Raw genomic sequence first — 27,788 nt, forward strand, 5'->3', positions numbered from 1 at the left:
GCTGTTGCAGTAGTCCAAACCTTTGCCTCGGTCTCCGCACAGTCTGTCTCTGCCGCAGACCCACAAGTCCCTGGTATTGGTGTAGGGCCCCTGGGACTTCCGTGTGGGTCCCGCCTCCAAGAGCCTCCACAGAGGGAAGACAACACAATGCCACAGTTGAACGCAGTCTCCAAGGGAAGCTCTGGGCAGCTGCAGCTTGCAGGGGCATTCCTAGCCCGCTGAGAGGTTGGCTTGTATGGGGCATGGTAAATTCCCCCTTCAGCAGACCTCCACCTTCCTAGCTCTGGGACAATTAGCTGTGGGTATGCGAAAGGCTATTTTCCATGCCAGTTACTGAGGCGGGTGCCCAGGGTTTGGATGGCGCTTCCTACCACACTTGACTGCATGGCATAGCTCTGGGCCACAGTGCCACGCAGGGGCATTCCCAGCCCGCTGAAAAGATGGCTGTATGGGGCGTGGTAATTTCCCCCTTTTCGTGGACCTCTGCCTTCCTAGCTCCAGGACAATTAGCTGTGGGTGTGCGAAAGTTTATCGTCCATGCCAGATACTGAGGAGGGTGCCCGGGGTGGGGAAGCCAGTCCCCCCATGCTCGACTGCTTGGCTCTTGCTGCCAGATCCACAGTTGCTTTTGGGCTTTTAAAGTACTCTCTCTCCAAATGCCAACCCCCAGTTTCTCCCGACCGTGGCATGGCTGCTGGCTCCCTAGCAGCCTCACTCACTTGTTTCTGAATGCAGACTCTCGGTTTCACCAAGTGCACAGTCCCTGTGGATTTAGCAGACCTTGTCCAGTCAGTGCAGTGCTGGAACTGGTATTCTGGAACACTTTCTGTCTTTTATCTAGTGTTTTTCATGGAGACGTTTTTTGCCCTGACTCTCCTAATCTGCCATCTTCTCTAACTCCTAGAAGATAAATTTAGATGACTTATCATTATAATGAAAGAAAAACCTGTCATCATTAAAACATCTCTTCTTTAAATACTAACATTAAAAATTAATAGTGAGGGGAGAGATGAAAGGAAGATGTCAGACTGAGATGCTCCAGGGCTCTGTCTCCCCACAGAAGTTTTAAGCAACAATCAAAAATTGGCACAACCATCTTCCTCAGAGCTCCAGAAAATGGCTAAAGGGTTGAAGTAATAGGCAGAGAACCAAATAAAGAAAAAAGGCAACTTAAAAAATGGTAGGAAAATGATGGCATTGACCCTCCCCCAGCCCCTTACTGGCTCAGGGCAGAGCTGGTCTTGGCTTCCAGTGCAGGTCCCTGGTTCTGTTTCAGAAAGGAGCAGAGTAACCCTTCTGTACATACTAGGGTACACGTATATTTGTGCCAATTTGTCTGGTGGAAGCCTGAATGAGTGAACCAGGACACTTGTTACAGGCTTGCCATCCCAGTATTTGCCCTGTATGTAGAGGTGGCTCATAGAACAGATAGAATGCTGTAGGACAATAGCCAAATTGGCGCTGCCTGGGGCAAAGGAATGTTGGCTATGAACACACAGCGTAGTGCCCAGGATGGTGAGGAAACAGTGTTTCCTAGGACAAAGGGGAGCATTCATTTCCATGGAAATAGGGGCATTTCTAGGGCCATGCACACATGTCCAGGACAAGATGGATGCTCAGAAAAGACTGAGGAGGACTCTACAGTTTTACCTTTGTCACTTCTCTAGACTCATTATTAGGGCAGTTACACTCTGGAGGAGAGCACTCACACAGGCCAATCTGCAAAGAGTGAGAGAAGTATTTAAATAGTTTTTGTAAGCTTGTGGCATTCAATGAAATCTCTGTCAAAACATTAGCTGGATACAAGCTTAAGGAATAGATGCTCCAGGGCCTAATTCCAGAGACAATACAATAAAATATCAAAACATCCAGGGTGCAACAAAAGATTATAAAGCACACAATGAATCAGGAAATGATGGCCCATTCAAAGGAGCAGGATAAAGTATTAGAAACCATCAATGATGAAGACCTTATCTTGCATATACCAGATGCATATGGTCATCAGTATACTCAAAGAGCTAAAGGAAAACATGGACAAGGAACTAAAGGAAACCAGGAAAATGACAGATGAACACAAAGAGACTATCAATAATGAAATACAATTCATGAAAAGGAACCCAAGAGTGCTGAAGACCACAGTCACAGAAATAAAAAATTCCCCAGAGGAGTTCAACAGAAGATTGGAGATGGCAGAAGAAAGAATCAGTGAACTTGAAGATAAGACAACTGAAATTATTCAGCATGAGGAGCAGAAAGAAAAAAAATAAAGAAAAGTGAACAAAGCCTGGGAGAATTATGGGACACCACCAAGTGTACAAATATACAAATTATGGGAGACCCAGGAATAAAACAGAGAAAGGGGCAGAAAGAATATTTGAAAAAAAAATATGGGCTGGAAACTTCCCAACTTTAGCAAAAAGCATGAATATACATATCCAGGAAGTTCAATGAACTCCAGACAGGATAAATCCAGAGACCCCACTGAGACATATGATAATCGAAGTACTGAATGCCAAAAATGTAGGGAGAATTCTGTAAGCTGCAAGAAGGAAGCAATGTGTCATGAACAAAGGATCCTCAATAAGATTGAGGGCAAATTTCTCATCATAAACTGTGGAAACAAGATAGCAGTGGGTGACATATATATAGTGCTGAAAGCAAAAGCTGAAGGAGTTCATATCCACTAGACCAGCCCTCAAGAAATGCTAAAGGAAGTTCTTCAGGATTAAAGGAAAGGACACTAGACAATAGATCAAAGCTGCATGAAGAAATAAGGACCTCCAGTAAAGGTAGTGGAATGGGTAGTATAAATGCCAGTATTATTGTATATTTGGTTCACAACTCCACTTTTTACTTCTTACAGAATTTAAAATGTAAATGCATAAAGAGTAATGATAAATTGATGGTTTGCAATTCATAATGTATAAATATGTAATTTGTGACAAGAACTACATAAAGATAGAGGGACAGAGAGGTATAGAAACATACTATGTGAATGCAACTGAAATTAAGTTAGCATCAAATCAAATGAGTTTGTAATAGATTTAGGATGTTAAATTTAAGTTCCATAATAATAACAAAGAAAAAATCAGAAAAATATGCACAGAAGGAAATGAGAAGGAACCTAAAGGGTGCACTACAAAAACCAACTAAATACAAAAATAGGCAATAATGGAAGTATTGAAGGACAAAAAAGGCAAAAATCTTACAAAAACTAAAGAGCACAATGGCAGAAATAAGTCCTGCTGTATCAGTAATTACTATAAATGTAAATGGATTAAACTCCCCAGTCAAAAGGCATAGAGTGGCAGAATGGTTAAAAATGTATGACCCAACTATATACGGTTTATAAGAGACACCTTAAATTCAAAGACATAACTAGGTTGAAAGTGAAAGGATAGAAAAAAATATTACATGTAAATAGCAACTAAAAGAGAGTGAGGGTGGCTATATTAATATCAGAAATATAGATTTTAAGTAAAAATCTGTTAAAAGGGACAAAGAATGGCACTATATATTGGTCAATTTATCAAGAAGATATAATGATTATAAACATACATCCATCTATCCACAAAATATATGACATAAACACTGAAGAATTGAAGGGAGAAATAGACAGCTCTGCATTAATAGTAGGAGACTTCAAAACATCATTTTCAATAATGGACAGAACATCTAAATAGAAGGTGAAGAAGGAAATCGAGGACTTAAACAATACTATAAATGAACTAGATAACAGACACATGTAGAGCACATCAGCAGGATACCCATTCTTTTCAAGTGCAAATGAAGTGTTTTCCAGGATAGACTATATGTTAGGTCACAAAACAAGCCTTAATAAATCAAAAGATTGAAATCATACAAAGGATCTTCTGCAACCACAACGAATGACAGAGGAAGGCTGGAAAATTCACAAATATTTGGAAATTAAACAATACCCTCTTTAACAACCAATAGGTCAGAGAAGAAAGCATGAAGGAAATTCAGAAGTAGCTCAAGATGAATGAAAGCAACAACATAGCATACCAAAACATATGGGACACAGCTAGGCAGTACTCAAAAGGAAATTTATAGTTCTAAGTATTTACATTAAAAAAGGAGAAAATCTCAGATCAGTAACTTAATCTTATACCCAGAAGAACTAGAAAAGAAGAGCAAACTAAATCCAAAGTGAGCAGAGAGAAGGAAATAATGATTAGCACAGAGATAAATGAAATACAGAATAGAAAAACAATAGAAATATAGAATCAACAAACCAAAAATTGGTCAAAAATTTGATCTTTGAAAAGATCAATAAAATTGACAAACCTTTTCTAGATTAACAAAGAAAAAATAGAGAGGATGCAAATAACAAACATCAGAAATAAAAGGTAGTTACTTTACTATCACCCTTACAGATAAGAAAAGGATAAGAGGATATTATGAACAATTGTACGTGAATAAATTAGATAACCTAGATGAAAAGGATGACTTCTCAGAAACACAAAAGTTACCTAAACAGACTCAAGAAATAGAAAATCTCAACGGACAAATAACAAGTAAAGAGATTGAATCAGTAATTATATACCTCTCAACAAAGACAAGTCGAGGACCAGATCTCACTGGTGAATTTTACCAAACATTCAAAGAAGAATAAACACCAGTAATTTTCAAACTCTTCCAAAATTTGAAGAGAAGGAAACACCTCCTAACTCATTCTATGAGGTCAGCATTACCCTAATTCAAAGCCAGATAAAGACATCACAATAAAAAAGAAAGTTGCAGATCAATATCCCTCATAAATATAGGAGCAATTAAAAGGCTTATACACTATGACTAAGTGGAATGTATCCCAGGAATGCAACCATGATGAAACCTAAGAAAATCAATGTAATAAACCATGTAAGTAGAATGAAAGAAGAAAAACCACATGATCATCTCAACTGATGCAGAAAAGTCATTTGACAAAATCCAGTACCCTTTTTTTTAAAAAAATTCTTGTAACATCTTTATTGAGATATAATTCACATACCATACAATTCATCCATTTAAAGTTTACAATTCAGTGTTTTTTAGTAGAATCTCAGATTTGTGCAACCATCACCACTATCTAATTCCAGAACATTCCCATCACCCTAAAAAGGAATTCCCCACTCCTCTGACTCTATGGATTTGTCTATTCTGGATGTTTTCTATAAATGGAATAATATAACACGTGGCCTTTTATGTCTATCTCCTTTCACTTGGCAAAATATTTTCAAGGTTGATCCATGTTGTCATATGTATCAGAACTTTATTCCTTTTTATGGATGAATAAGATTCCATTGTATGGATGTACCACATTGTGGTTATTTGTTGACTGATGGATATTTGGGTTGTTTCCACTTTTAGGCTATTATGAGTAAAGCTGCTATGGATATTCCTGTACAAGTTTTTATGTGGACAGATGGTTTCATTTCTCTTGGGTATATTCCTAGTAGTGGAATTTTTGGGTCATATGGTAATTATTTGTTTAAACTTTTAAGGAACTTCCAGACTATTTCCCAAAGCAGTTGCACCATTTCACTTTCTTACCAGCAGAATAAGATGGTTACAATTTCTCTGCATCTTTGCCAAAACTTATTATCATCCATCTTCTTCTTTATAGCCCTCCCAGTGGGTGGGAAGTGGTATCTTGCTGTGTTTTTCTTTTTTTTAGTTTTTTTTTTAATTAGAGAATTTGTAGGTTCATAGAAAAATCATGCTTAAAATACAGAGTGCCCAAATAACACCCTATTATTAGCTCCTTGCATTAGTGTGCTACATTTGTTACAATTCATGAAAGAACATTTTTCTAATTGTACTATTAACTATAGTCCATGCTTTACATTAGGGTTCACTGTGTTGTACAGCCCTATTTTTTAAAATGATTTTTATTCTATTAACATATATACAATCTAAAAATTTCCCTTTTAAACATGTTCAAATCTATAATTTAGTACAGTTAACTACATTCAAATTGTTGCACCCTTTCTTGATAAAAACTCACAGAAAACTAGGAATGGAAGGGAACTTCCTTGACTTGATTAAAGGAATATATGAAAAACCCACAGCTAACATCATAGTGAATGGTGAAAGACTGAAAGCTTTCTATTTAAGATCAGGAACAAAAACAAGGATGCCCACTTTCACCATTGCTATTCAACATTGTACCAGAAGTTCTAGTCAGAGCAATTAGGCAAGAAAAAAGAAATAAAATGCATCCATATTGGAAAGGAAGAAGTAAAACTATCCCTATTCTCAGATGACATGATCCTAAATATAGAAAATCCTGGAGAAGAAAGCTTCTAGAGATAATAAATGAATTCAGCAAAATGGTGGGATACTAAATTGATGCATTAAAATTAATGGTGTTTCTCTACACTAGCAGTGAATAATCTGAAAAGGAAGTCAAGAAACAATTACAATACCAACTAAAAGAATAAAATATCTAGGAACAAATTTAACCAAAGATGTGAAGGGCATGTATGTGGAAAACTACAAAAATATTTCTGAAAGAAATTAAAGAAGCCTAAATAAATGGAAAGATATTCCATGTTCTTGATTTGGAAGACTTAATATCATTAAGATGTCAATATTACCCAAAGACATTCATAGATTCAATGTAATCCCAATCAAAATTCCAACAGCCTTCTTTGCAGAAATGAAAAGCTAATCATCAAATTCATATGGAAGGGCAAGGGACTCTAGCCAAAACCATGTTGAAAAAGAACAGAGTTGGAAGACTTATACTTCCTGATTTCAAAACTTAATTCAAAGCTACAGAAATCAAAATCATACCATATAACAAAATTAACTGGAAATGGATCAGTGACCTGAATATAAGAGCTAAAACTATAAAGCTCTTAAATAAAACATAGGAAAATACCTTTAGAACCTTGTATTAGGCAATAGACTCTTGGACATTACACCAAGAAATGAGCAACAAAAGTAAAAAAAATAGATAAAACTGACTTCATCAAAATTAAAAACTTTTGTGAATGAAAGGACATTATCAAGAAAGTAAAAAGAAACCTACAGAATGGGAGAAAATATTTGAAAACTATGTATCTGATAAGGTTATAATATACAGAAAAGAGAAAAAAAGTCTACAACTCAACAACAAAAAGACAAACCGAAAAGTTGTGGCAATCAGTGATGGTGATGGGGGCACAATTTAGTGAATGTAATTAACACTACTGAATTGCATATTTGAACATGGATAAAATGGTTAATTTGAGGTTGTGTATAAGTTACTAGAATAAAAAATCCCCCCAAACTGTAGAACGTAAGAGTGAAACCTAACGTAAATTACGGGCTATAGTTATCAATATAATTACAACAATGTTTCCTTAACTGTGGCAAAGATACCATATTAATGCAGAAAGTTAAAAATAGTGAAAACTGAATGTATGAGGGGATATATGAGAACTCCGTACTTTCTGCATGATTTTTCTGTAAACCTACAATTGCTCTAATAAAAAAATGGGCAAAGGACTTGAATAGGCATTTCTCAAAAGAAGAAATAAAAATGGCCAATAAGCACCTGAAAAAATGTTCAGTATCATTAGCCATTAGAGAAATGCAGATCAAAACCACAATGAGATAGCAGCTCACACCCAGTAGAATAGCTATTATTAAGAAAATGGAAAATAACAAATGCTGGCAAGGATGCATAGAAATAGGAACTCTTGTACATTTTTTTTTGTGGGAATGTAAAATGCTGCAGCTGCTGTGGCAAACAGTTTGGTGCTTCCTCAAAAAGTTAAACACAGAACTACAAAAGCAATCTCACTTTTAGCTATATACTCCAAAGTATTGAAAGCCAGGGATTCAGACAGATATTTTTATACCAATGTTCATGGCAGCATTATGCACAATATCCATGAGGTGGAAACAACCCAAATGTTCAAAAGCAGAGGAATGGATAAGCAAAATGTGTTACATATATACAATGGAATACTATTCAGCTGTAAGAAGAAATGAAGTCATGACATACATGGCTAAAAACGAATGACATTCTGATACATACTACAACATGGATGACCTTAAAGGCATCATGTTGAGTGAAATAAGTCAGACACAAAGGACAGATATTAGATGATTCCACTTACATGCAAATTAATAGAGAAAGAATGGAGAATGTAGGTTATCAGAGGTGGGCAGTGGGGGGAAGGAGAGTTAATCCAAAAAGGGTGTAGGGTTTATGTTTGGGGTTTTGGGAAAGTTCTGGTAATGGATAGTGCTGAGGGCAACACAACATTGTAAATGTGATTAATCCCAGTTAATTGTATCTTCTGAGAAACTGAGATGGGAAATGGGAAATTTTACATCATATATATGTTTCCACAATAATAAAAAGAGACTAAAGAAACAATGATGGAATTGGGGGAGTGATGTCATCAACATGGCAATATAAAACATCCCCTGAAAAAGCCTCTCCAGAGATTAAGCAAATAAAGGGACAAATCCCACTTGCTTAGAACAAGATTTGTTGAGGCCTCACTCAATCCAGTTTCAGTTGGCTGAACAATCTAAAGGCAAAACTAAGTTTTCCAAAGTTACCTACCCTTCTAGATTGATCCTATATGGCTCCCCAGGGCTGGATACCCTAATAAGGAAGAAATCAGAGGCAGAAAAGCCTCACAGAAAAAAAAAATGGGGGTGGGGTGGGATTTAAACTGGACTGCTGTGAGATAGGTCAGGTCCCAGAACAAGCAAGTATGAGGAAAATGGGGCACTGAGTGAGGGAGAAAATTTTAAAAAATCAAAGGAGGTGGGGAGAAAAGTCTGCACAAAAACAAACTGCCAAGATCAAGATTCCCAGAGAAGGAAGTGAAACAATTGCACAAAATGTGCAATGTTAAAAAGTGCACCACCTATCCAGGGCAAGAATTAGATGAAGACGATCTGAAAAAATCTGAACGGTTAAACACAGGCTACTCTAAAGCTCAACAACAAGTTAGACCAAATGTCAAAGAAGAGCCTTAACACAAATCCAACCAATGATAAAACCCTAGAAAGAAGGGAGAAATGGAGTTACAGAGTTAACTTATCAATATAATCAGATGCGTAGACATCAGCAAAAAAAATTACAAGCCATATTACGAAACAGGAAGATATGGCTCAGTCAAGGGAACAAATTAAAATTTCAGAGGAGACTCAGAAGTTGGAACAATTAATCAAAGATATTCAAACAGCTTTTCACAAAGATGGCACCTGAAAAGAACAGAAAACTAATCTCAAAGCAAGCAGAAGGAAAGAAATAACAAAGATTAGAGTAGAAATAAATGAAATTGAGAATAAAAAAACAATAAAATTAACAAAACCAAAAGTTGGTTCTTTGAGAAGATCAATAAAATTGGCAACTCTTTAGCTAGACTGACAAAGAAAAAGACAGAGAAGATGCAATAAGTAAAATCTGAAATGAGAGGGAGGACAAATTGGACAACTTAGATGAAATGGACAAATTCCTAGAAACACACAAACAACCTACACTAACTCTAGAAGAAACAGAAGATCTCAACAGATCACAAGAAAAGAGATTGAATCAGTCATCAAAAACTTCCCAACTAAAAAAAGCTCAGGACAAGATGGCTTCACAAGAGAATTCTACCGATCAACCCAAGAATTAATACCAACCTTCTCAAACTCTTCCAAAACACTGAAGAGGAGGAAACAGTATCTAACTCATTCTGTGAAGCCAATATCACCCTAATACCAAAGCCAAAAAACCTACTACAAGAAAAGAAAATTATAGACCAATTTCCCTTATGAATCTATATGTAAAAATTCTCACAAAATAGGGGAAATTTAGAGTCATGTATGTCACCAGAAGGAAAGTTGGAGGTTAAAACATGGGAATGCATAACACAGTGAATATTGTGGTGGACAATGTCCATGATTAAGCTTACAAATATAAAAAAGTACTTTCATGAACTAGAGCAAATGTATGACACTACTATAAGGAGCTACTAATAGAGGGGTATATGGGGAAAATATACCTATTGCAAACTCTGGACTACAGTTTATAGTAATATTTTAATACTCTTTCATCAACAGTAACAAATGTACCACACCAATACTATGGGTCAATAATGGGGGGCGGGGGGGATAAGGAGTATGGGAGGATTAGGATTTTCTTTTTTCTTTCTTTTCTGGAGTAATGAAAATGTTCCAAATTTGATCATGGGGATGTATGCACAACTATGTGATGATAGTGTGAGCCAGTGATTGAATACTTCAGATGGTTTGTATGGTGTGTGAATATATCTCAATAAAATTGCATTAAAAATTCTCACAAATCTGCAAATATAATCCAACAGCACATCAAAAGAATTATACAAAATAATCAAGTGGGATTTATCCCAGGTATGAAAGGGGGGCTCAACAAAAGAAAATCAATTAATGTAATACATCACATTAACAAATCAAAGGGGAAAAACCACATGATCATCTTAATTGATGCAGAAAAGGCATTTGACAAAATCCAGCATCCATTCTTGATAAAATCACCTTGAAAGATAAAAATAGAAGGAAACTTCCTCCACATGATAAAGGGCATATATGAAAAACCCACAGCTACCATCTTACTCAATGGTGAGAGGTTGAAAGCTTTCCCTCTAAGATCTGGAACAAGACAAGGATGCCCACAGTCACTACCATCATTCACCATTGTGTTAGAAGTTCTTGCTAGAGCAGTTAGGCAAGAAAAAGAAATAAAACTCATCTACATTTGAAAGGAAGAAGTAAAACTTTCCCTATTGCAAATGACATGATCCTATATATAGAAACTCCAGAATTAATCATGACAAAGCTACTAGTGCTAATAAAGGAGTTCAGCAAAGTGGTGGGATACAAGATCAACACACAAAAATCAGTAGTGTTTCTATATACTAGAAATGAGCAATCTGAGGAGAAAACCAAGAAAAAAATTCCATTTACAATAGTAACTAAAAGAGTTTAATATCTAACCAAGGGAGTAAAGGACTTGTACACAGAAAACTACAAAACATTGCTAAATCAAAGAAGACCTAAATAAATGGAAGGATATTCTGTGTTTATGGATTGGAAGACCAATATCGTTAAGCTGTCAATTCTACCCAAATTGATTTACAGATTCAATACAATCTCAATCAAAATTCCAAAAGCTTACTTTGTAGAAATAGAAAAGGCAATTATCAAGTTTATTTGGAAGGGTAAGGGGCTAAATAGCCAAAAACATCTTGAAAAATAAGAACAAAGTTAGAGGACTCACACTTCCTGACTTTAAAGCATATTCCAAAGCTAAAGTGGTCAAAACAGGATGGTACTGGCACAAGGATAGATATATTGACCAACAGAATTGAATTGAGAGTTCAGAAATAGACCCTCACATTTATCATCAATTAATTTTTGACAAGGGTGCCAAGTTCACTCAATTGGGAAAGAACAGTCTCTTTAACAGATGGTGGTGGGAGAACTAGATATGCAAAAGAATGAAGTTGGACCCCTATCTCACACCATATACAAAAATCAACTCAAAATGAATCAAAGACCTATATATAAGAGCCAGTACCATAAAACTCTTAGAAGAAAATGTAGCAAGCATTTTCAGATCTTCCAGTAGGCAATGACTTCTTAGGCTTTATATTCAAAGCACAAGCTATGAAACAAAAAAATAAATAAATGGGACCACTTCAAAATTAACTTTTGTACATCAAAGGACTTTGTCATGATAGTGAAAGGACAACCTACTCAAAGGGAGAAAATATTTGGAAAGCACATATCCGATAAGTTTAATATCCGGAATATATAAAGAAACCCTACAACTCAACAATAAATGACAAGCAACCCAATTTAAAAATGGGCAAAAAAATTGGATAGACATTTCTCTAAAGAGGATACACAAATGGCTAAGAAGCACTTGAAAACATGCTCAATATTACTAGCTCTTAGGAATATGCAAATGAAAACCACGAGATACCATTTCACACGCACTAGAATGGCTACTATTTAAAAAAAACAGAAAATGACAAGTGTTGGAGAAGATGTGGAGAAACAGGAACACTCATTCATTGCTGGTGGTAATGCAAAATGATTCAGTCACCGTGGAAGATAATTTGGCAGATCCTCAGGAAGCTAAATACAGAATTACCATATGACCCAGCAATCCTGCTACTAGGTATATACCCAGAAAAACTGAAAGCAGGGACTCAAACAGATATTTGCACACCAATGTTTATAGCAGCATTACTCACAATTGCCAAAAGTTGGAAACAATCCCAGTCGATGAATGGATAAACAAAATGTGATACATACATACGATGGAGTATTATTCAACTGTAAAAAGGAATGAAGTCCTGGTGCATGTTACAACATGGGCAAACCTTGAGGACATTATGCTGAGTGAAATATGTCATACAGGAAAGGACAAATATTGTATGATCTCACCCTTATGAACTAATTAGAATAAGCAAACTCATGGAATTAGAATCTAGAATATAGATTACCAAGGGATAGAAAATGGGGAGCTGATACTTAATTTGTACAGAATTTCTATATGGATTGGTTGCAAAGGTTTGGAAATGGATGCTGGTGAGGGTAGGACACAATTGTGAATGTAATTAACAGCGCTGATTTATGTGTGTGAATCTGGTTGAAAGCAGAAGTTTTGGGTCATGTATGTTACTAGAGTGAAGGTTAGAAGATAAAACATGGGACTGTATAACCACAGTGAACCCTGCTGTGGACAACGGACTGGGGTTAATAGTACAAGAATGTTCTTTCATGAATTATACAAAATGTACACTATTACAAGGTGTTAACAATAGAAATATGGAATAAAAATTCACCTTATATAAACTATGGACTACAGTTAATAGTACTATTTTAATATTGTTTCAATAATTGTAACAAAGGTACCACACTAATGCAAAGTGTCAACAATAGGGGGGTATATGGAAATGCTTTATTTTTTCCATGACTTTTATGTAAACCTACAACTTCTCTAATTAAAAAAATAAAATTATTTAAAAATTTTACTAAGTGAAAGGAACCAGACCCAAAGTACTACATATTGTATGATTCCATTTATATAAAATGTAAATATAAATAAATGTATAGAGACAGTAGGGCTGGGGAAGGATAGAGGGATTGAGAGATGACTGCTAAGCAGAATGGGGTTTTTCATTTTGGAGTAACGAAAATGTTCTAAAATTGATTGTGAAATCTAAAATGGAAAGTTATGGTCGTATATGTCACTAGAAGGAAAGCTAGAGGATGAAACATGAGACTGTATAACATAGTGAACCCTCTTGAGGCTGAAAATGTTCTAGAATTGATTGTGGTGATGAATGCACAACTGTGAATATACTAAAAGCCACTGATTGTACATTTTGGATGTATTGTATGATATGTGACTATATCTCAATAAAACTGCTTTTTAAAAAAAATTGAAAAAAAAGGAACAGTGACAATTAAATGCAATATCCTCCATCTAACAATGGAGGAGCAAATGCCCAAAATGACATTATTAGACATAAAAAATTAGAATATAGACTGTAAGCTTTATATCAATGTTGAATTGATATAAACTGTACCCATTGATAACTATATTTAAGGTAGTTACATTTAATATCCTATTAAGTGTTCAAGAAGCATGATATATACAACTTACTCTCAAACATTTAGAAAACAGACATTCAGACAGACAGAGGCAGAGATAGATTCATAGATACATAGGTAGATAGACAGAATAATACAACAGATGTGGCAAAATGTTAAAATTTGGTGGATCTGGGTATCTGGGTAGGAGGTGTGTTGGAGTTCTCTGTAAGTGGTTTGTATTATTTTTGCAATTGTTTTGTAAGTTTGAAATTATATAAAAAGGTTAAAAAATAGGGCATCTTAAATGCCCTTTAGATGACCCTTTGTTCTCATTTTATTCAATTGGTATTCATAGAAAAGCTTAAAGCATGGATGGACAATCCCTATCCTTTATGAAGATATAGTTTTCTTCAATTACCAAGAGGTGATACAAATTATGACTAAAGTTCCAAAATGTGGAACATTAATCTCTGGCAAACCTAGTCTAAAAAATCACCCGAAAAGGATGTAAATCTATGAGAAGACCTCTATAAAATGACATGTGACACAATTCACTTTGTAAAGCAGGAAGTCATGATTTTCTCCTTTGAAAATGAATGAAAAAATATTTACAGAATATCCACTTTTCTAAATTCTAACTAGGAATTTAAAATGCAAAAAGCAAAATTTGGCAATATTTATTTTTGTTTTCCATCCATAAACTTAGCAATTAAATCCTCCGGATTAGAAAATTATTATTCTTTGAGGGTGGGGTAAAAATCTAAATTGTACTTTCAGAAATACATAAACACAATGGATTGTTATCCTAAAGAGCATTTGATTCATTTGTATAAAGTTAAATGGTTTCTTTATTAGAGGTTTTCTGTAATCTTCCAAGATAAAATTTCTCAAGAAGTAATGGAGATGGTAGTTTCTTCTTCTTCTTTTTGTTTGTTTTTTTGCAACAATGAAATTTTGTACTTCTATGTGACATTCTAGGTGATGGTTAAAAGGCAGACAGATGTGGGTTCAAACTGTGGTTTCACCTCCTACTAGTTGTGTGACCTTAAGCAAATCAGTCTATCTAAACTCCAGTTTTCTCATTGTAAAATGGGAATAACAGTACCTACCTTTGTAGGTATTGTAGATTGTTATAAGGGTCAAATGAATAAATATAAATGTTTAGTGCAGTTGCTGGCATAGACAAATGCTCCCTATAAGCTAAGCTCCAGGGTGCAGGAGGCTTATCTTTCTTGTATACTACCACCAGTGACTAGTACAGTGCCAGTCATAGAGTAGACAATATTTGCTGAAAGAATGAAATAGTTGTATTATATTCAAGGATACAAATACATTCAAGGATTTCTACATCAGTAGTGTTAGGCACAGTGCCAGGCACATAGTAAATTATGTCACAGTAAATTATGCAGCATGGTAGCTTCTCTCTCTACCCCTCCCTTGTCCTCCTCCTCCTCCTTCTTGTTAATTAATGTTTTAAAAACTATATAAAGTGACTTGAGGTGCTTGATTCTTTCACAGAAAGGTTAGAGTGGCCTGGGAGAAATGAAGTTTGGCCCCATACCCACAGGAACTGATATTGTGCTTAAAACAGTACTGACTTGAACTTAAGAGGAGATGTCAGAGTCTAAGATAAATTCGTGTATAATAAACACAAATAATAAACATATACTACGAATACACTATAGTAAGTATTATGTATTAGCTATATTTTTTTCTTTTCTTTGTTGGATGTCAGTGGGGCTCAGTATAGATGAATAAAAAGATTATGCTTGGGAATAAAAACTTGGGCTTCAATCAATTATTCCTCTGTATTGTCTTAGAGAACAAGTTCTTTCTGGGTAGGCTCCTTTGGCTAGCCTATTCACAGTAGATTTTGAAACTTTTGAAAAAAGCAGTTGAAGTTCTAAGAAAACATTTTTTAAAAAGTAGAATATTTCTTTCATATAAAGAAGGAGGCACAATATTAAGTTGTTATTATTATTTATTTATTTTTTGCTTCTGGGGGTCTCTGGTTGACTCGTTCATTAGGTCAATAGGAATAAAAGGTTTCCTTTATTTTTGAGCTTCAGAATATAAGCCATAGGACTCAAGGTAAACAGACCAAAGAACAAATACAGGTAGACTCATACTTCAATGACTACCATTATGAACGCTAGTTAAGTAGAAGAAGGATGTTTCTCTGGTCTTGATAGCTCTTACTAGCAAAATTTTGCATATGTGGATTAAAGACTGCTCTTGAATAAGAACTCCTGTTTAGTAGAGTTTTCATAAGTCCTCTTCATCGAGCAGTCTGTTGAACAATGTTTTCGTTTTGGTGAAGTATTTATGCAGTATCTAAACTCAATTATCTTACAAATTGTATAGCTGAATATATTCTTAATAAAATGTGATTTTTCAAGATGTTGAACTGTCAAAATCAGTATATGTATCCAAACACATATATACACGATATATATAGATTTTCTGTGAGATTCTATACTATAATCAGATATTTAGTAGAGAATGCTTTCTGGCTATTAGGGCTGTAAAATGATAGGGAAGATATAAACTAAGATGTATAAGCCCAACTCTGAATTTCTTCATTGAAACTAAGCATAGTCATGACAAGTCACAGTGGGCAAGTAGTTTGGTCATCCTGCAAAATTTGAGGTCTTTGAGTAGTACCCAACTATTTATCTAAATCTCCCCAGCAAGGAAGAACTTTCCCCCCACAGTTTTTAACTTATAAATGCTCTCAAAGTCATCAACACAGCATTTTAAGTAATAAATTAAACATTATTAAGACTATTTTACATGGCATTCAGACACAATTAGAGAGCAAAAAGTTTAAACCCAGGTAAAGCAGTATTTCCCCTTTCAAACGACATAGCTTGGGAAATAGCAAACCTTCTCTTTGGCAAAACAGCCTCCCTCTCCCAACAAACTTTGTTTGGATGTTTGTGTACAGAAGGGGTGCTTCAGATACAAAAATAATATAATATACCTCCATCATCTCTATACTGTGAACATCAGTTTCCATTTGAAGGAGGAAGTTTGATTAAAGAGCAATACTGATGGTCATTTATGCTACTTAAAACTGGATTCTACCTGTTATACCAACTGTAGTAGCTCCAATGGAAATTAAGGTAAGCTTTTGGGTATCAGTGACCCTTGCCCTTCTAAATTAGCATTGAATGACCTAAGATCTGACTGTGAAATTGTCTGTTACAAAAAATGCAGCCCAAGGTCTTTTGGTGTTATTTTCATGTAAAAATTCCATCTCTAACCCATTGTATTTACCAAATGACTTTTTGAAATGAGTATATTTAATTTATCTTTTGAGGTAGGCAGATGCATCAGAGGTAATAATGGCAAAGGGGCCAGAGGCTCTGGCTCCAAGTCATAAAACAGACGTAGTCAAAAGTATAATGACTGGGACTAAGGGCTGGCCCTCAGCAAAACTGTTTAGTTTGCAAAGATTATTTATTTTTTGTACCCCTTTCCCTCCACTGCTCCACTGCCTAATTCCTGATCCTCTGAATACTCAGGGTGCTCATGCTCTAACCCTTTTAAAACTGCTGTCAAGAAAGGCTCTGTTAAACCATACATCTACAACAGAGTGGGGGTAAGGAGGAGAGGTTTGCCCCCAAATTGCATTCTAAGCCCTATTTCTAATTGTAGAATAATATATTTGCTTCCTGTTGAGGGAATTTCAGGTATTAGTTCAACAAATGGGAGAGATGTTCCTGGCTTCCTTGGAATCACAGGTGTCTTCCATAATGCCCTAACCAGATTTGACTTCTGAAGGAAATCAAAGTAAAAATTATTGTACCTCTAATGAAAATCTGTAATCTGTTATTCTGGATGATCACTGTGTGGGTTGCCAGCGTTGCTCCATAGGGAAAAAGGGCCCTCTCTAGGATCTATAAACTGATGAGTGCCTGGTTGTTTAGTAGGCAAGCTGGAAGAAGCTATAATAAGTGCTAGCCTCCTGTACAAAATAGCCATCAATCTACTGGGTGTGTGTGTGTGTGGTGGGGTGTGAGGGGGGCAGGCAACATGGTTTTTGCAAAGGGAAATCGTATGCAATCTTCTATGGATCTTTTCCTTAGGGTATAAACTAACTTAAAATGGTTCTGATTAAGTTTAATACCAAAGCTAATTTTTAAAATGAATTACCATGAGATTTAAAATATTTTTTATCATGTAGTAGATTTACAGAAAGAAAAGAAAATACAGAGATTTTTCTGACTGTAGAAGGATAAGTAGCAGAGTTCCTCAGGAGTAGGTACTGGGAAATCCTCAAGGCTGCAGATGATACTAAGTTTTTCCATGGAATGAAATGCCACGTTAGTGGGGGATAAAGGAAGATCTCAGGAGGTTTTATTATTGGCAGATGAACTTCAATGGGGGCATGTGTAAGGCGATCCTGTTTAGGGCGGGCCAGATATTAGAAATTATACTTGCAGGATGATGGGTGCTGACCTTTCAATTAAGACCCAGGAAAAAGCTCTAGGGAGTACTGTGGACAACAAGTTGAAGCGAACAACTTAGTTTCCTGCTATGGCAAAAAGGAGCAACAAAATGTTGGGCACTATCAAGAACAGGATTGAAGGGAAAACAAAATTCTTTTCCTTTTACATAAAACGAAAGGACATCTCCATTGGTACAGTTACATATGCAGCTCTGATCTGCACATCTCAAGAAGGACAGAACAGAGCCTCAGGGAAACAAAGAAGGGCAATTAAAACCATCAACAGTAGGCTCCAAAAAGAAGACCTTTTCAGTCTGAAAATATAGAGGTAGCCAGGGGACATGATCAGAATCTAAAATCATGAAAAGAATAAGTGCTGCTGAATGATGACTTGGCTCACTAAATCTCTTGAGCTAAAAGCATAAAGTTTTCATTTTTTAATAGTTCTACTTGTTTATACAAGTATCAGTAATGATGACCAGTACAGGCTACTTTGGGAAGTCTCTGTTTCCACCAGAGGTTGGGAGAAATCTGAGCTGAGTTGGGGAGGGATCAAAAGCACCTCAATCCTCATTACTTACCTTAAGAAATGTTGACTTGTTGACTTCTAGTTAGGTTCCCTTACTCTGCTGCCATTGTCAGCAGCAAATTTGTGCCTGACCAATCTCAAGTTTTTTGAATGAGTCCCTTCCCCTGCCCCGCTCCCCACCCAATCTATAGGGCTTTTCAGTCCCAGTCTCTGCATTGCCACCAAGCTGTCTGCCTACAAGTGGCTCTGTAATTTAATCCTTAACCATAGTGTAAAAAGAACAGACCCCAGACTCCAATTTTAACACAATGGATAGAACTCAAAAACACATAATAAAGAATTATAGTCAATTCTCTAATATTCACACTAATGGAGTGAAGCACAGATTTCAATAATGAAAAACTGAAACATACCCTTCCAAGTTAATGAAATCACCTACAAGCAGATTTCTTTAGCTAAGAACATAGCAGACAAGGGATTCCCTGAGGGCAGCTTAAAAGTTCTGCTCCTGGATGGCCTTAATCATACTAGGTAGTAGGTAAGGTCAAACCAGGAGCATGGCTGTGGTACAGCCACTTGGATCTCTTAAACAGGGGATGGCTACCCAATCAAATAAGCATAATGAACAGTGTACAAAAGCTATGTGGGTATACAGTGGTTTTCTTTTTCGAATTGTTCCTTGAAAACAAGAATTCTGTGAGATCGAGGGCCAATTCATCCTACAGAAATTCAATCCACTTGTTACTAGCTCAGCATTACTGCTTTACCTTTCACAGATGTGGTAATACTTCTCATCCTGTATACCATCTTGAATGGGCACATTTACACTGTAGTACCGTCCCTTCCCTAGGCCAATATCAGACATATCACCTGTTCCTGTAAAAGAGAGATGAGAGGCACCATGATGAGTTATTAAGAACATGAGAACTAGAAAACTTGAAATAGGACTCTCTGATAGGAATTTCAAAGACCAAAAAGGAACTTATAGATTGCCATTCAATTAGGAGATCCATCCTGAATTACTTATGATTTCTAAGAATTGAAATTAAGAAAAATAACATGGAGAAATAACTGTAGTGAAAAATGTTCGGTAAGCAGGAAAACCACAAGGATATAGAAAAACTTTGGTTTCCATCTTGCTGGGTCAAATAAAAAAGAGATTAACTCTGCTTGATTTTTCACACTTCTGAGGGTGACATGATTTTAATGTATCATTGCAATTATTAGAATTTTATGTATTACACAGGATAAATGTAAGTGAGCTGTCTGTGACAGTCCATAAAAATTATCCTGAAAAAGAAACAACTTTACATTCCTCTTGTCATTATCACCTCAAATGACCTGGGCTAAAATTTTGCATAGAATAACAACCATAAGACATAAACAGTATGGAATTACCCAAATATAAGATATAAGAAATATACAGACAATTGCTCTACTTATTCTTCAAATGTAATACTGAACACACAGACCACTTGCCTGGGAAAAATCCTGGGGAGAATTTGTGCAGAGACACGGTCATGACTTTGGAGGTGAAACTGAAGGCATCTTCTACACCTATCAGAGAAAGAAACGTCAGAAGAATCATTTCATATATGGAACTACTCTTTTCAACAACTGAAATTCTAGAAAGCAGCTGTTGGGCAAAGATGAGAAGGCAGCAATAATAAATCTAATGTAACTGAGAATAAAAGTAACAAAAAGCTCTGGTCTTTGATCTGTAATTACAGGATGAGGTAGAACTTTGGCCCCAAGTGAAATTTTGGGGTTCCTTTTCAAATTCATGGCACACTATAACTGGACTTCTTTCCAAGCAATGAGATGTCTGGGCTTTGTTTGACAATCTTTTCAAAAAGTGGGGAAGGGCTAGAGATTAGAATTGAGGCATTATCAACAGACTGAATAGAGGAAAATGATACCATCTTGGAAATTTTGTTTTGTTTTGTTTTAGTAGTTCTAGTTAAATTCTTGGAATTTTTTCAAAGAAGACAATGTGGCAACCCTTTGAAAAACATGACTAATACAAATGTTAGGCATTATACAGTGAAAACCTAATTATCAAGTGCCTGCCTAAAATACAGATTTAGTTGTAAATGCAAGTCACACGAAGCCCCTTGCGTACATACTTCTGGCTAAAACATGTCATGCTGAAAATAGCCCTGGTCTTGTCTCTTAATAACAGCTTTATAACAGACTTATAAAGCCTGGAGAAATATGGGGAGGAAAAAAAATATTTTTCCAGGCAGGGGCCTTCTTCCCATTTAAACAGAATCAGAAAATAAATAGATGCAGGGGAGAAAGAAGACGGGATTTAAGGTAATCCTCAAGGCCACTATTTATACAGATACACACATTGCCCACCTCCACGCTTTTCCTCCCCAAATCACATGTAGATATACTATATTCAGATAATCAGTCTGTAAAATGGAAGAACTATTAGCAAATTCATGTACTACCCTCTTTTATACTTCAGGAAATTGTCTCTATGTTTACTTAACGCTTTCAGTCTTCATTAGAGGCCAACAGAAACCTTAAAAAATATTAATTGTATTTGTATATCACAGGTATGTTTGAATTTCCCAAGCCTTACGTTTTGCTGTAGGGAGGCAGTTAAAATCAGTTAAAGGCTCCAGGCACGAAGCATGAAGTAAACAAAACAAAACAAAACAAAATAAATTAAAAGAGGATTTCAATTTAGAAACTGAACTATAAACAAGGATAAGTCATAAAAATCCTGATTATTTATCCATCCAGAAAGGTTGTAACAATTTATTCAATCAATCATGTACCAGTTCCCAACTTCCCACACCTTGACTACCACTGGGTATTATTCTTTTTAATCTTAGTCATTGTCATAGGAAAAAAGAATGGTCTCATTTTAATTTGCATTCCTCTGAGTATTAGGGTGTTGAGCACTTTTTCATATGTTTAGTGGCCATTTGTATTTCTTCTCATGGTAAATACCACTAGGCATTGTTATAAAACCACACTTAAAAGAACATAGACGTAGTCAGGTGGAGAGCATGAGACTTGATGGGAAAGAAAAGAATGGTTAGGTAGATGAAAGAAGGTGAGAATAGGATAGTAGTGGTCAGTGAAGCTACCACATGATGCTAGTTATGAAATCCTCGGAGATTTAAAATAAACCAAATGTGTAGGGGTTTGGAGGTGGGGTAGAGGTCAGTGGAAAGGAGGTGCTGAAGAGGGGAAATAAACTGAAATGAAACACACCATAAAAGTTGGATAAAACAGGAAACTCTAAATGGTGTAGAAATAACATTGCAAATGAAAAGAATGGCTTCAGCTGACAGTCTTATTTCATTTTTATATGGTTCAACAGAGCTGATTCTATTCTTGAACTCTGATACTAATAGTTTGAATTTCACAGTCATTCATTCATTCAACAAATATTTTACTGAATCACTATTATATGCATAGACCCTGTTTGTGCAAGGCGTTGTATAGGACAGAAAGAAGTGAACAACTTGATCCCTGCTCTTGAGGAATTTATAGTTTCTGTGAGAAGAGAAGACATAGACCTATTTAAAAGATAACTAACAATTGAGGACAATATGTAAGTAAATATCAAGTCAGGGATATAAACAATATAGGACTTGAGAGGAGAGAGAGAACACTTAGGCTGGAGTGGTAAGGGCAAATCAGCTACTGTTGGAACTTGAGCTAATAGGTAGCATTTGGAGATGCAAAAGGGGAGGAAATTTAGGAAAGAGTGAAACAAAGTCAGGGAGATGGGAATAAGTGAGACATGTCTGGGGATCATTGAATAGAGTAGCCTGGGGAGTAAGTAGTGAGAGATAAAGCTGGAAAGATGAAAGTGAGGCCAATTTGAGGCAGGCCTTGAAAAATGGGTAGTGTGGACTTTCCAATGAAGACCACTATTTCTAAAAGTGTTCCCTGTGGAACAATTGGAGTGTTATTAAAATGTAAATTCCCAGGTTCCATACCAGACCTACTAAATCTGAGTACCTGGTAAACATGACCAAGGAATCTGCATTTTAAAGTAAACTATTTCTTCAGGTCATCCTGAAGCATCCTGAAGCTCTATAGACCAACCCCTGGCCTACAGAACCATTGCTATAGGCCAGGGGTTGGCAAACTAAATGACCAGATAGTAAATATTTTAGGCATTGTGAACTAATATGGTCTCTATTGCATATATTTCTTTTTCCTTTACAACCCTTTAAAAAATGTAAAAACCATACTTAGCTTGCTGGCCATACAAAAAACCAACTGTGGGCCAAATGCCAAACCCTGCTACAGGCAATAAGGAGCCTCTGAAGGTTTTTGAGCAAGATTGTGCTTTGCATTGGCTGAGTATTCAGATATTCAGTGAACATGGTTCTCAAAGTAGTGTGTTGGTTGTTTTTACCATCCTCCCCTTTTCTCTCTGTGCCCTTTAATTTTCTGACATGGCTACATGGTGGCGTCCATCCAGGCGATGCTCCCTGGGGAGGTTTCCCTCACAATTTCTTCCTTCTTTTTCTGTTTGGCAGACCTTAACCCTAGCCATATACTATTTTTTTCCTCTTTTATGCCTTGAGTTGTGCTAGTTTATCTGCAACTGAGAACAGGGAAGCAGTAATCACTGATGTAGGAGAGGGGTAGGGAATACCCTTACCCAATAAGTTACTGGATAAGTGTTCCTAGATTAACAGAAATACAAGCTACAGACAGGATATATTAAAGAAAGAGAATGTGGGCAATTGTCACAAATGCTCTATGTTCCAGATGGAAAGTACAGAGGAGGGTTGGAGAAATCCTTTCAGTGGAATCTTCTGAGAGGGGATAAATGGATTAAAGCCAATTGTTAGAAATTCTGCTGCTATCAGAAGTTTACCCTGGGTTTGTGCAGGACTACATATTTTAGCAATACAAAAAGGAAGCAGATTCTGATCAGTATATGAGGTGGTATCCCTATTGGTGGAAAATTCAGAATATTAGTCCATCATACACCCAATTCTATCTTGAGAGAATTATCAATGAGATGAAATAAGACTGTCAGATCAAACCAGATTTCAAAAAGAACCTATAAAAATGGTCTGGAAGAGGTTACTGAGCATTGGAGTAAACACTAGGCAAGATTTCCACTTCTTAACATTCTGTATTGCAGAGCTTTGGTGCAGTAGGAGAGGGGAGAAGAGATTATAGGAACCTGGTATTTAAAGCAGCCTGGTGAGCAAAACAGGAATTGCATCAGTAAGAAGAATCTATACCCTACCTACTTTAGGATTCTCAATTAGGAAAAATTTCAACTGCAACAGGCATTTTTCTGTTTACCAGTTGCCCAGAAGCAGCTTTACTGATACAAATCCTGCCATCCTAGCATTGAAGCATCTTTGAAACTGAAGTGCTTACCATCTCCATGGTGCAGATCCAAATCCACATAGAGGATACGGTCAAATTTCCGTCGCAATCGTAATATTCCCAGGACAGCATCATTGAGATAACAAAAACCAGATGCTTCATCTCTGCAAGAAAACAAGTTGCTACAGCCAACAGCTAAAAGTATTCCAAGGGAGTCTCTACAGCTAAGGATCTAACTCTTGTCTATTCCTTTACAATTCCCCCTTCTTTTAAGATAAACAAAAACTCACCTACAAAGATTACATAGTAAAAGGCTCAGAATGATCAGGGAATGAAGTGTCTTGGTAAACTAAATATTCAGGTTGATTGGTGACATTTTCTATTTAGGATCTTAAATTTTCAAAGAATTAGAATATTATAACTATACTGAACAAAACAGAACCTTTCTTTATGATTCAGGAATCATTTCAAAGAATTTATAGTACCCTGGAGTCATTGGGATGAACAATGATTATCACTTATAGGACTTTAAGAAAGCTAGAACCTAGAAGGAGCCTTAAAGACAATCGTGCTCAGCCAGAGGAAGATGTTGGAGAATGGACTGTCTCCATAATAATCTTATGATATAACCTAGAAGTTGTTATTTTGAATAAGTCTCGGTACTTGTTGCTCATAAAAACTGAGTATAGAATGTACAAATGCACAATCTCTGGGCAGTATAATATGGTTGCTTTTCTGTGAATATAATTATTACCATGGAGATTGATGCAGCCTTTTCAAAAGTTAATTTGTTTCCTTCACTAAAATTGTCTTCATTTTCTTCATTGGTGTCCTTTAACTTCTTTGCTATTGGTCATGCTGTGTCATTTTATTTGTCAGCATTAATCCATGCTTTTGTTACAATTCCATTAGGCTTTGCTGATTAGATGTAAAAGAACATTCTTTATCATCAAGAATGTATTCTATTTATTTTTAAGGTCTCAACATATATGTTTCAGTTTCTTTTGCTTCCATAGACACTTCAAATATCTAGTCCATTTTCCCCTAAGTTCTCTCTGATATTTTACTTGAAACAGAATTCTAGGCACAAGTATCATTAAAAAAAGGCATCTTGGGTATCATGAGACTAAAAAGATTTTTCTAGTGTCTACACAATGAATAAACTTCTGCACGAAATTTCTTCTGTAATAACATTTCATATTCTGAACAATGCCCTGGTTCACAGGCTGAATCAATGAGACAGGTACAGGTGAGCAGGAAATTGGTAAAAAAAAAAAAATGTCACTAGACACTGACTTTGCTTCATAAAGGTGAACTCAGCAATCATCTAGCAAAAAAAAAAATAGCTTGGCTGTAGATCTGCAACCAAGAAGAAACTAATTAGAGACAAGGATTTGTCCATTTATGAATTCTCTAAAATTAAGAGTTAACTACATGACTTCTATGAGAGTTCTTAGATGTTACTTTCCAGGTATGAAAAACTTACATTTTATAGGTCTACCATCCTAGCAAATCAAAAAAGAGTTAGTCTGTCCTAAGAGTTAGATGTCCTATTGAACATCAATAACTTTGGGAGTAGATAGGACAGAGCACTAAGTATTAGGCAAAAATAGAAGTCTGGGGTGGGGAGTGGGAAGTACAAATCAATAGAAGACACATCTTTCCCTCAGAGGGCCTACAATTAAGTTAGGGAGACAAGTTTTATGCATAGAACAACAAAAACAAAAAAATCTATCAAACAGAAAAGGCAACCAGGAATAAGATGGTATATAAAGGGCAATATAAAGAAATTCTATAGACAAAATTGACTCCTCTCATTGACAATATTGAACTTTATCTGAGTCCTGTGCTCCAGAAAGCAGCAATGGTTAAGAAACCCTCCACCCTTTTGTGATCCAAGAAATGGCTGACCACAAAGGACCACACTGCAATAGCATACTCTAAGTTAAGATCCATCTCCAACCTTCCTCACGACTCCCGTAAGACTTTCAGATGACTACCTTGTTTGCCTGTCTCTAAAAAATCCAGGATCCCTTCTTTTTCTTTGAGATGTTCCTCATTAATGAATATGCTCCCCATGGCAATAGCCTGAAAAATAATAATAATAAAGTCTAATTCAGAAAGGTCTTTGCCTCTCATTGTATGAGTATGTAATGTTTTCCTACCTCTGAATGGTATTACCAAATCACATTATAAAATCTTTTATAGAAGCTCTCTTTTCATTAGCTTATAGAAACAAACAACTATATAAATAGAATATTCCTAAAATTCCCAGGAAATAAGGAAATTGAACTTCCAAGACTTTCAATGTGTTTAAAAATTATTCTTATTGAATCAAACTCAAATGTTTTAAGAATTCAATTTCACACAATTTAGGTACATTTTTGGCCAAAACTGTTTAAATAATTTTGGTTTACTAAAAACAACTATGTCTTCTTTGATTTATCAGTGTTAAAAATAATATACACATAGATTTTTACTCTACTTGGGTATGTTCTTCCTAAACTTAAAACAAAATGTTTAAGATTATGAAAAATGTAAATTTGTTTAACCAGATGGAGTCATTATTCTGACAAACTTACTTTGTAATTATGGCTTGTAGTATGTCAACATGAAGAAAATTTACAAGATGTTTATGTAACTGAAAACCTTGGACTGCTCCTAAATTGGGTTAATTAATGGATAGTCATTAGATGCCTAAATCATTTCTAAGTTACAGAATACTAAAACACTAATTACTAAGTATAATTTTAGGTTTATATACTTTTTTTTGGTCTTAGGCTGATGCTTTATCATACTCTAAATCACATGAACAGACTTGATTAGAAAGATTTTAAATGGGAACAGGATGAAAAATAAACCAAAACAGCACATATACTCTAAACACATACCAACACCAAATGATTATCTCTACTATTTTTACCTTGAAATTTCTTGTGTACTTCATTAATAATTAAGAACTCTAAGATGATTTAAGGAAGTTTAGATGGTAGGTGGTAAAATATATTCATCTTAGAACTGCACAATATAAAATACTTTTTTTGGTGACCACAGACTATAATTTATCTTAGGTATTTTATATATTTCTTCTGGATAAGATCCTTATGATACTCTATATATTTTAATGTTAGAAGAATTGTGACACATTTGCCTTCAAATGTCATTTAAAGTCATTAGTGTACAATTCTTCAGAGTCCAAACTGAATAATATTTTGATACTGAGGGCATTTTCAGTTTCTCTAGTAGTGTTTAAGCTTGGTCACAACAGTTGCAAAACTGTATCAAAAAATAACCAATTAAAGGAACAATTTATAAACTGTCAAGGGGCTAGTTGAACACAATGTAAATACTTTCTTGATTATAATAATAATTTCTTTTTATAATACAATTGCAGTTTTTAAAGTATGAAATCTGAGTTCTGTCAATTGTAATATAGACATATGTGGGTCAATTTCTTACATCAAGGTTGTAGTGAATTTACTTTTAGCTGCAAGGATCCAAGTAGTTGGGCCTTTGCTTTTTACAATGTGGTTCTATGTACCTTGAACAACCACTTCTCCCCGTGACATGGGTCCCTCTTATTTAACAGCTTGTGCTAATTCCATCATAACATCATTGTATTTTAATTACCTGTTTATCAGCTTCCCATTAGACATGGAGCTCCTCGAGTGCTGGGACTGCCATGTTCACTTTGCCTTGAGAAATGCCTTGGTACAGGTAGGTACCACATTATTAGCTAAATGAGTGATGAATAATATTTCTATTCAAATGGTATAAGTACATTTATCCTTAATTAATAATTAACCTCCAAATATCCTAAAATAGCCTGTAATCTGATTTAAAATTCTCAAATTTAAAATTATAAGAAGGCTTTATGCTAAACCATTTCTTAAAATT

The 27,788-nt window shown here is 35.6% G+C and overlaps 1 protein-coding gene across 4 annotated transcripts in view; it reads right to left on the reverse strand.

The window, feature by feature from the left end:
- The window catches only part of HDAC8 (histone deacetylase 8), a 244,657-nt gene that overhangs the window by 83,271 nt on the left and 133,598 nt on the right, over positions 1-27,788 (reverse strand). For all 4 annotated transcript variants that reach the window (XM_037821203.1, XM_037821204.1, XM_037821202.1 and 1 more), the window contains 3 exons: positions 23,943-24,055; positions 20,046-20,123; positions 19,334-19,442 (listed from right to left, as the gene is read on the reverse strand). In XM_037821203.1, coding sequence (XP_037677131.1) covers positions 19,334-19,442; positions 20,046-20,123; positions 23,943-24,055 — 300 coding nt within the window. The remainder of the gene's footprint in view (positions 1-19,333; positions 19,443-20,045; positions 20,124-23,942; positions 24,056-27,788) is intronic.

The sequence above is a fragment of the Choloepus didactylus genome, chromosome X (assembly GCF_015220235.1).
Source record: "Choloepus didactylus isolate mChoDid1 chromosome X, mChoDid1.pri, whole genome shotgun sequence".
NCBI classification, from domain to species: Eukaryota; Metazoa; Chordata; class Mammalia; order Pilosa; family Megalonychidae; genus Choloepus; species Choloepus didactylus.